General features: G+C 35.0%; 2 protein-coding genes across 2 annotated transcripts; one reads left to right on the top strand and one right to left on the bottom strand.

Annotated features, from left to right (window-relative positions):
- Positions 1 to 4,023: 4,023 nt before the first annotated feature.
- LOC123691169 (RPA-interacting protein-like) lies at positions 4,024 to 5,132 on the top strand. Its single transcript, XM_045635443.1, has 3 exons — positions 4,024 to 4,340; positions 4,439 to 4,638; positions 4,728 to 5,132. Exons 1-3 carry the CDS (start codon positions 4,245 to 4,247, stop codon positions 5,044 to 5,046), a joined length of 615 nt encoding a protein of 204 aa, XP_045491399.1. The 5' UTR covers positions 4,024 to 4,244; the 3' UTR covers positions 5,047 to 5,132.
- Positions 5,133 to 5,629: 497 nt separating this feature from the next.
- LOC123691283 (ribosomal protein S6 kinase beta-2) lies at positions 5,630 to 10,329 on the bottom strand. Its single transcript, XM_045635600.1, has 10 exons — positions 10,022 to 10,329; positions 9,874 to 9,914; positions 9,537 to 9,798; positions 9,323 to 9,456; positions 8,776 to 8,967; positions 8,126 to 8,216; positions 7,810 to 8,052; positions 6,598 to 6,705; positions 6,197 to 6,381; positions 5,630 to 5,923 (listed from the first exon to the last, which is right to left on the bottom strand). Coding segments are annotated over exons 1-10 (1,356 nt in total). The 5' UTR covers positions 10,121 to 10,329; the 3' UTR covers positions 5,630 to 5,922.
- Positions 10,330 to 11,601: the final 1,272 nt, after the last annotated feature.

Genomic DNA, 11,601 nt, shown 5'->3' with positions numbered 1-11,601 from the left:
TTAATCCAAGTTACCCTCTATATGTGTGCTAAATTTCATTATAATCGGTTCAGTAGTTTATGCGTGAAAACCATACATACATACAAACCTTTCCTCTATAATATTAGTATAGATAGTTGTGTTAAATAATATAAATTTATTTATTTACTAGTCTGTGTTACTAGTTATATTTTTATATTTTCTAATCCATTGGGCGTTTTTCCATTACCCGGCCCGGCACCGGCACCGGCGCCGGCGCCGGCGCCGTGCCGTTGCCGGGGAAGCAAAAATGTATGAAAATGTATGGCTCGCTTTTTCACTTACCGGCGCCGGCGCCGGCACGGCATTGAGTCCTGCCGGCGCCGTCGCCGTCGCCGGGGTAGCAAGCTTCCCACTTGTGCCGGCCGGCAAAATTGCATATGTATTGCATATTTATTTGAATTGTAGCCGTGTGAGTGTGTAACTGCGCGGGGCGGGTAGGAGGGAGCGGAGCGGAGGGACCGGGCGTAAACCGGCATCGACACCGGTGCAATGGAAAAACGAAGTCCCGGTGCCGGTACCGGTCCCCGACCATGCCGTTGCCGTGCCGGAGCCGGGCTGGGTAATGGAAAAACGCCCATTAGGTACTTATTTCTAAAAAGGTATATAGGTAATTTTCAAAAACTGTATGGGCGTTTTTCCAATACCCGGCCCGGTACCGGCACAGGCACCGGCGCCGGCGCCGTGCCATTGTCGGGGAAGCAAAAATGTATGAAAATGTATGGCTCGCTTTTTCACTTACCGGCGCCCTCCGCTCCGCGCCCTCCTACCCGCCCCGCGCAGTTACACACTCACACGGCTACAATTCATATAAATATGCAATACATATGCAATTTTGCCGGGCCGGCACAAGTGGGAAGCTTGCTACCCCGGCGACGGCGACGGCGCCGGCAGGACTCAATGCCGTGCCGGTGCCGGCCGCGGCGCCGGTAAGTGAAAAAGCGAGCCATACATTTTCATACGTTTTTGCTTCCCCGGCAACGGCACGGCGCCGGCGCCGGAGCCGGTGCCGGTGCCGGGCCGGGTAATGGAAAAACGCCCATTGCCTACAGCCAGCCAAGTCTACAGCTTGCCTACAGCCGAGCCTACAGCCTTGCCTACAGCAAACAGGCGCAGATAAAATTTAATTAATTAAAATTAAAATTATTTAAAATTTAATAAATTTAATAATCTAAATTTGACACAGAGGCTGTGTTGCACGCTGTGTTGTAAGAAAAAGGTTGCCACTCTACAACTATGATCAAACCTAAAGAAGAAATGGGACTTCATGGGACCAATTCGACACCATCCCACATCGAACTTACAAATTTAATAGTGTATTCGTCACAAAAAATGAAGTCGTAATTGTAATTTCTCTATCCCTTTACACAATAATTTACCTAAATATTAGAACATTTGAATTAAATAATTTATGCAACATTATTTTTGGCGCAGACATCGCCGCCACCCGCCACAGATCGCCGCGACTATGGGACTTCTTTCATGACTATTTTTGTATAGAGAGGAGACTGGCTTTTGGTCTACACCGCTTGTACCATATTTTCACTTATCACTCAGTACTCACATTGTTTTTTTCCACATGCCTGACATTTGCTCTTAAAGTTGCTATATTTTAGCTATATACAATATACAGATTATAAATTTAAGGAATTCAATAATGTCACGTTGGGAAGATAATACACGCTTGAGAAATAATTAACAATTATTATGAGATCCGAAAAAAATATCGAATGTACATATACAGTGCATATTAAATATGAATGTACTGATCAAAAAAGTAATCAGTAATAACCACAGATGTAATAATTACTAAATATGATAATTGAATGCCTTTAATTCAAATGCTGAATGTTACATAATGGCTATACTTAAATGATTAAGTTAATCATGTTGGGTCCAATAATTTAAAAAATCAGGTCAGAAAGAATATATCAAGGACAAGCTGTTGTCCGCAGCTTCGCTTGCGTGGAAAAGATAAATTTTCATGGTATAAGTTTTCATCCCCTATTTAAACCCCTTTAGGGGATGAATTTTCTAAAATCCTTCCTTAGGGGACGCCTACGTTATGACTTCTACCTGCATGCCAAATTTCAGCCCGATACGTCCAGTGGTTTGGGCTGTGCGTTGATAGATCACTATATCAGTCACCTTTGAGTTTTATATTTATTTATTTATTTATTTATTTATTAAGATATATATAGATTTATTAAAAGATTATGAATAACTTTAGTATTCACTAGCTAATCGCCCGCGTTTTCAAATGAAAACCCGCATAGTTTCCGTTCCCGTGGAATTTCCGGGATAAAACCTATCCTGTGTGTTAATCCAAGTTACCCTCTATATGTGTGCTAAATTTCATTATAATCGGTTCAGTAGTTTATGCGTGAAAACCATACATACATACAAACCTTTCCTCTATAATATTAGTATAGATAGTTGTGTTAAATAATATAAATTTATTTATTTACTAGTCTGTGTTACTAGTTATATTTTTATATTTTCTAATCCATTGGGCGTTTTTCCATTACCCGGCCCGGCACCGGCACCGGCGCCGGCGCCGGCGCCGTGCCGTTGCCGGGGAAGCAAAAATGTATGAAAATGTATGGCTCGCTTTTTCACTTACCGGCGCCGGCGCCGGCACGGCATTGAGTCCTGCCGGCGCCGTCGCCGTCGCCGGGGTAGCAAGCTTCCCACTTGTGCCGGCCGGCAAAATTGCATATGTATTGCATATTTATTTGAATTGTAGCCGTGTGAGTGTGTAACTGCGCGGGGCGGGTAGGAGGGAGCGGAGCGGAGGGACCGGGCGTAAACCGGCATCGACACCGCGACCGGTGCAATGGAAAAACGAAGTCCCGGTGCCGGTACCGGTCCCCGACCATGCCGTTGCCGTGCCGGAGCCGGGCTGGGTAATGGAAAAACGCCCATTAGGTACTTATTTCTAAAAAGGTATATAGGTAATTTTCAAAAACTGTATGGGCGTTTTTCCAATACCCGGCCCGGTACCGGCACAGGCACCGGCGCCGGCGCCGTGCCATTGTCGGGGAAGCAAAAATGTATGAAAATGTATGGCTCGCTTTTTCACTTACCGGCGCCCTCCGCTCCGCGCCCTCCTACCCGCCCCGCGCAGTTACACACTCACACGGCTACAATTCATATAAATATGCAATACATATGCAATTTTGCCGGGCCGGCACAAGTGGGAAGCTTGCTACCCCGGCGACGGCGACGGCGCCGGCAGGACTCAATGCCGTGCCGGTGCCGGCCGCGGCGCCGGTAAGTGAAAAAGCGAGCCATACATTTTCATACGTTTTTGCTTCCCCGGCAACGGCACGGCGCCGGCGCCGGAGCCGGTGCCGGTGCCGGGCCGGGTAATGGAAAAACGCCCATTGCCTACAGCCAGCCAAGTCTACAGCTTGCCTACAGCCGAGCCTACAGCCTTGCCTACAGCAAACAGGCGCAGATAAAATTTAATTAATTAAAATTAAAATTATTTAAAATTTAATAAATTTAATAATCTAAATTTGACACAGAGGCTGTGTTGCACGCTGTGTTGTAAGAAAAAGGTTGCCACTCTACAACTATGATCAAACCTAAAGAAGAAATGGGACTTCATGGGACCAATTCGACACCATCCCACATCGAACTTACAAATTTAATAGTGTATTCGTCACAAAAAATGAAGTCGTAATTGTAATTTCTCTATCCCTTTACACAATAATTTACCTAAATATTAGAACATTTGAATTAAATAATTTATGCAACATTATTTTTGGCGCAGACATCGCCGCCACCCGCCACAGATCGCCGCGACTATGGGACTTCTTTCATGACTATTTTTGTATAGAGAGGAGACTGGCTTTTGGTCTACACCGCTTGTACGCCGCGCCCGTGGCGGAGGCGACTCTCGTACCTACTCTGTGGAAATACATTTGTTACCTACCGCAGCTGTCAACTTGGATTTTTGAGAATGTCAAATGTCAATTGTCATTTGTCAAATCTCAAAAATAAACAGGCAGGCACCCGGGCAATATTTCAAATTTCCAAGAAAATATATTCTTATTACCTCTAATTGTCCGTATATACATAGTAGTCTTTGTCTAATTTGTCCAATTACAATTGCCTCAAATCTCAATTTCTTATGAACTTTTTCGACATTTAAACTTAAGTATAATTTCTAGATCTTAAACCTTAGAAGAAAATTTTGTTTGAAAATTTATAAATTCAAAATGAATTCCCCAAGAGCTTCAAGTTCACCGTCATATAGAAATCTTAGATGCAAACATTCACAATCTCCAGTAGAGTTAAAAGAAAAAATGAGAAAGGTACCTACTTATTTCCATTATTCTAATCAAACAGTTTTTGTACCGTATCTTGATCACAAGTGAGGGTCCGCGTAATATAATTAAATTTATTTTATTAGGATTACAAGGATAAGATACAAAAATGTCGAAACATGTTAATGAACAGGTTTCGTGGACCTTTAGCCGAGGATGATCTCCAACAAACTTTAACTAAGTTATACAAAGATACATTTAATTTCACTGAAGATTTTTCTGTTTATGAAGATAATGAAGTCCTTGAGGAAATAAAAAAAGAATTAATTCAGGAGGAACTTGAATGGTATATTCATCATATTATTACCAAGATAAAATAAAATTAATTTTATTCATATCACTTACATTTTAAATGATAAATACCTAAAATTTCAGGTACACTCAAGAATATGAAAAATCTCAAACAGATAATATTGATTGGTCTTTATATCAAGTTGAAGATCATGTAATTTGTCCAGTGTGCCAAAAAAATGACTTTAAATTTAATCTAGGGGTGGTCTCATGTGATAAATGTAAAATAGTATTAAAAACTCGATTATCTTTATCAGAAATAAAGAATAGTATTTATGAATCAATAGAAAGACATAGTAAAAAATGCAACTCTGATACTCAATTTTCAATGATTCCTGAATTAGATGAAAACCATATTTATCTTATGTGCGATGCTTGTTTAGAAATGCAGTTAATAGTGTAAACATTTTGATAATAATTTGTTATTGTTTAGAAGTATTTACTCTTTTTTCATAAATTTGTTAAATAAAAGTTTGTTCTTTTAGTATTTTTGAGACTTTCTATCTTCTCCTACAAAAGTGGTACCTATATATTCTATACATAATAATGAACACTATAAAATAAATATAATAGTATGCATGTCTCTCTTGATACTTGTTGCATAATTATTAATTACAATGAATTCTGAATAATATGAAATCTCCATTTACTTTAATGTAGAAATACTTATATGTAGCAGTATTTTTTTGCAAATTTTTTTTTCATAAAATATGATTTATCTAGGAAATGAATATCATTATATTATCATCAGCACATAGTATAAAACAAAGTCGCTTTTTTCTGTCCCCTATGTCCCTTTGTATGCTTAAATCTTTAAAACTACGCAACGGATTTTGATGCGGTTTTTTTTAATAGATAGAGTGATTCAAGAGAAAGGTTTAGTATATAATTTATTAGGTTTTAGACAAAGCCGGCGGTAAGCTAGTAATAACATAGAATTGGATCAGAACTGGTCAAGGAACACTATGATGAAATAAAACTCTGTATACAAAATAAAAATGACCTTTTAATTCAATTCATGAAGCTTGGTAACAAGGTATATTGTTAATTATTATTATACTCTGTCACATATTCATATTCATGTTAGAACAATTTTTAATACATGTGAATAATTCCTACCAAACATTAAACTAATCGGTAACTTGTATAAAATGTACATTTTTATTAATAATAGTATAAAACAGTACCATTTATGTTACGGACACAATACATGGGCAGCATTTGTTGTTGATTTCTTTTTTTTTTGTATAAAATGGTCAGCTATGTGAATTATTCTAGGCCTGCAAAAAAAAAAAAATACAAATCAGTAATTTAAATATGCATTTTTATAGTCGAGGATGGATAAGTAATAGATACGCATTAAAGCCTTTTGGCTCAAAATACAGTTAAATCTTCATAAATCAAATTGTAAGGATTAAAGCTAGGCTGAGAGATAAATCTAAGACATTACACAGAAATATTACATTCATTCCACATTTGGTAAGGGTCCAGCCCTCGAGACCAACTTTCATAGTTAAGTTGTCTCATTCATTGCTATATAACAATTCACTTACTATATAGGTAGACCTTGTACATCCATAAAGTCTTCCGGTTGAGCATGTGCATGTGTGTGGGCTGTGGACGCAGGCGGTATGGTGAAGGCGTGGTGGTGGGGTCTCGGGCGCCGCGGCGAACGGGCTGTGATCACGCGCGGCTTGTGGATCTCGTCCATTACTGACGGTGCCACATACGTGAATCCCTAGATTTTTAGTGTAATTTTAATGTTGGAACAAATTAAACTTATTATTTTAAAGTTGACTGTATATATTAGACATTTAAATACATATTTTTCATTTGTGCTGCAACATATCAACATATAAATGTGATTTTTATTAAAAAAATTAGCTACAATATAATTGAATATGCTCCTTTTTGTAACAAAACATTAGTATATAAAAGGTTAGATTAATGGTACCTGAAACATCATATTGGCACTTTCGCTAAGTGTTGACTCATCAGGCGAATCAATTGGAGTTTGGAGTGTGAATCTTGTGTCAAACTGAGATACATCATCTTCACTGGTCTAAAAATACAAATTATTCATAATTGTGAAGTTAATACTGTATTTCGGGCTCTTAGGTTAGTAGTTTTTCACATGTATGATCTACTGAGAAATAATTTAATATTTTGAAGAATTTTACAACTGGCCATTTCATACAAGTGGTTATAAAGGGATGTTATCTGTCACTAGAGCTAAAAGGTCTTGTAAAGTTCAATATTTATCCATGACATTTTTTGCAAAGTAGGTACCTATTTAATACTTTTATGGGAACAAGATAATGTCGAAATAAAATATGACCTTGTAATCTATACATATAATAAATCAGTAGAAGGGTCAATTCAGTACATTGAAAATATTGAAAAAATAAATAGCAGGAAGTGTTACTGGATCGATACCAAACTCAAATATGTGATTAAAAAATTTTTTGTCTGTCTGTATGTTCAGGAATCACGTGAAAAGTAACGGTTCGATTTCGATGAAACTTGGTATAATTATACCTTATTATCCTGGGCATAAAATAGGATACTTTTTATCCCGGAAAAATACGTAGAAAAAAATAAATCTTAATTTTTCCGCGCGGACGGAGTCGCGGGCGAAAGCTAGTGCTGTAATAAAATATATCACATAATCAATATTTCATCAAATACTTATTGATACTTTAATTTATCTTTTAATATTTGCTATCTATTCATATACAGCAGTTGATAATCTCAGTGCCCTTGAATATTAGTCATAATATTAATATAAGGGTATTTATTTTTTACCATCATTACATAATATATTAATATGTTAAAGGTAATTCATATAAATTTTGTAAGAAATGTAACAGGAAAGAAAGAAGTATCTGTATGAAGCAGGTATGCTAGCCCTGGAGGAATATACCATATTATACCATTCTACAATATATTTCAACTTTATCTACTTATATAAATAAATATCAGATGGCTGGCAGAGATTTCTCAGAAGTGATAAATCTATATATTTAAATAATTGTTTTAATGTGGCCCTGCATAAAGTTTATATTCCACATTTTTTGGGTGTTATATTTTTTGTATATTTATATTACAATTGTTTTAAATAAGTAGTTATAATATGAGTTGCTTGCAACTCAAAAAAATAACATACCAATTTAGGTTTAATTGGAGGTTCTAATCTACGTGCAAATACATCATCCCAATGGACATGCTTGAAGAAGGCATGCCCGCGAACTGCAGCTGCTCCAGCAGCACCTAAGCGTTGCGTTTCTGAACGTTTCATAAGGCGTCGTATCAAATCGCGAGCATCTTGTGTGAGGTAGGCTGGCAACATTAGTTTACCTTTAAGTATTTTTTCTATAGTTTTTGTACGATTATCTCCTGTGAATGGTGGCTGAAAGTGAGAATAAATCAATTAATTTATTCTTTAAGTAATTTAAAAATAACATAAATGTAAATAAGGTTACCTGTCCAATCAGCATATCATACATTAATGCGCCCAGGCTCCACCAATCGACTGCTTTTCCATGACCACTTCTAGTTAAGATTTCAGGTGCCCTAATTGTTTTGTCAGCATAATAATTATTGAAGAAACATGTTTTTATAAATATGCTTCAAACATATTATTCAATTTCCAAACAAATTGCCTAGTTATGTAGCTACTTTAAGTTAATGTTATCTTTTCCTATTGTGTCATAACATCGTTATTATTATTTACTTATGTTGAATTAAATCAACAACACCTTTGTTAAAAATATTTTAATGGATGTTCTTCACCTTGAGGGAGAGTTTATTTTTTTAACATGCTTTTATTAGCTTCATTTTTGTTATTATTATATGGATGAAACATTGATTAAAATTGACTTAACCATTTTCGTCAACTAATGCTTGTATGGTAGAAATATTTAGTTGACAATGAAGTTTTACCATATTTTTTTTCACTAATTTGAGCAGTATTTTTTATTTGTGGCAAATAAGTCTATTGAATATTAAGCTAAATAATATAAAGTGGACAACAACACATGCAATCCAATTAATTATAATTGAACATGTTTTAAACATGTAAAGAAAAAAGTTGTCATCTGTTTGCTGTTCTCCTATACATAGTTGTACTTACATATATTCTATAGTTCCACAGAAAGTGTGTGTAACTATGCCTTCCTGAATGTGTTCTTTACATAATCCAAAATCTGTCAGTTTCACATGACCTTGTGCATCCAACAATACATTTTCAGGTTTTAAATCACGATAAATTATGCCTAAACTATGTAAATGTTCCAAGGCTAGAATTATTTCAGATAAATAGAAACTGAAACATAATAAGGATAAATAATATTAATATTATCACAATATATGGGAAATAAGTAGATACTAAGTTATATTGTAATGTTGTATATATTATGATTTATGGTAATTAGTAATTACTACATTTACGCTATCTTTTTGAAAATACTCGTGAATATTTTTACATTTAGTAAATTTAATGTATGACCAATATTGCAATATGATAATTTAAATGAACTTATTATTTTTTCATAAATGTTAAATACATTAATTACCTCTTTTTATACAAGGGCTAAAAGATTTAAAAATGTAATCTCATAAAATATAATATGATACATTTTAATACTAAATAACAACCTCATTTATTCATTAAAACTTACCAAGCAGTATCTTCTAGGAATATACCTTCTCTTTCAAGGTGCATAAATAACTCTCCACCACTTAAATATTCTAAAATTAAATATAATTTACCACCAGTTTGGAAAGCATATACTAATTCAACTATAAATGGGTGCTGAAACCAATACAAATAAATTACAAATTGATACTTAACTTAAAAAGTGTTTTGGAAATTCCATGAGATTATCTATTTACCTTTACAGCCTCTAATATATTTCTTTCAGCTTTAGTATGAGCAGTATCTTTTTGATTGCGTACAATTGAAGCTTTTTTAAGAACTTTCATAGCAAAGTGTGCGCCAGCATCTGGGCCAGTGATTTTACGGACTTGAAACACTTTTCCATATCCACCTTTGCCTAAGACTTTGCGTAATTCAAAGTCTTGTGGACCAAGACGCTTGCATTGACCAGGGTTGACATTATCTTCTGATAATTGTATTGTTTCAGATCCTTCAGAACTAAAAAGAGATAATTTGTTTACATGCATTTATGTTATATTATTTATTTTACAAAGGTAAAAGTTAAGCACTTACTCTACAATACTTTGTACATGAAGTTCTGGATCGTAATCAACCTGTTGTAAAAAAATAATATAAATACAAGAATATCTTGAACAGTGTCAGAAAATGGTTAGAGGTTAGAAATTATCTGAAAGGTATTGACACAGTAAATTGTACATGCCTCGTCTACTTCTATTATATCGTCTTCATCAGAGTCACCGACTGTAACTGTATCCACATCTAAATCTAAATCAAAAACACCTGCCATATAAGATGACATCTCAATATTATCACATCAGAAAGTAATGAGTTTTTTTTAAGTCACTGTATTATATATTTTTTATTATCTGACGAATTTAACATAGAACAATACAAATTAATGCTACGTTTATTGTATTATTTAAGTTTCAATCTTTAAACAAAATAAAAAAAGGCAGGTATGAAAGATCAAACAAGACAAACGCACAGCAGACAGCAGTACTGCACACTTCACAGAGTGTTCACAGATAACTCAGTCACAATTCACAAAGCGAAATGAGAAATGACCACAGTCTATTTAATAAATGGTAGTTCCAATATTTTTTAGTTAAAAACAAAACCCTTTCCATTTTCAACACTCGAATAGCAAAAAGCTGAACTTAAACTTAACTTAACTTATATAATTATTATGTATTTATACATATCTGGCTATGGCCTAATAAATGGAAATTAATTATTTTAATCGAGAAATTTCGTAACGAAAAAACCTCACGCTCCCCACTCCGACGGGCTTGGAGGTGTTGCTTGAAGGCATGCTATGCAATAATTGCAATAGCTTTACCGCGGCAGTCCCCGAGTGCCACACGTCTTTTTTTATTTTGTTTCAATGGGTTAGGGAAAATGCGCAAGTGCATCTAGATTTATCCATTATACCTATCTAGATTCCGCCATTTTTTTCGTATTCAGAATCCTTGTGTACAAATGTACATTAGTATCTTCACTGTCCATATATTTTTCGTTAATGTAAAATATAAAAATGAATCCCAAAATGTGTTGGTAAGCGCATAACTTTAGAACAGCTGAACCGATTTCTTTAATTTTTTTTTTTTATTATATTCCTTGAAGTACGAGGATGGTTCTTATGTAGAGAAAACGTGAATATGTACCACGGGCGAAGCCGGGGCGAACCGCTAGTCTTTATAATATAAAAATGAATCCCAAAAGTGTTGGTAAGCGCATAAGCCATAACTCGAGAACAGCTGAACCGATTTCGATAATTCTTTTTTTATTATATTCCTTGAAGTACGAGGATGGTTCTTATGTAGATAAAACGTTAATATGTACCACGGGCGAAGCCGGGGCGGACCGCTAGTTTAATATAATATTTTGCTTTAGTATGGCTTTAGTTTGCTATATAAGTGTTCACAATTTAATGCAGTAAGTAAAATGTATAAGTAAATTTATTCCTTCATTTATCCAAAAATCATACCATTCAATGTAGGAATAAAATAAATTAACAAATTTAAAGTTAATAAAAATTTGCTCTTGGCTTGTTATTGTTAATTAAAAAGACTAGAAAACACTTTATTATCTGTATATTTCAAGGAAAAATGTGTTCCACTTGCAAATCTTAAAATATTTGTTTGACTCAAAGATATATTATATTTTGAAATATAGGTAATTCGAAAAAGTATTATGTGTAGAATTTTGATATTTGACAAAAAGAAAAATAATCTATATTACGAAAATAACACAAATTAATTTGTATTGGAAGAAAAGTTT

The sequence above is a fragment of the Colias croceus genome, chromosome 4, assembly GCF_905220415.1.
Source record: "Colias croceus chromosome 4, ilColCroc2.1".
Lineage (NCBI taxonomy): Eukaryota > Metazoa > Arthropoda > Insecta > Lepidoptera > Pieridae > Colias > Colias croceus.
The sequence above is the reverse complement of the archived record's forward strand: the minus strand, read 5'-3'. Positions and strand labels throughout refer to the sequence as shown.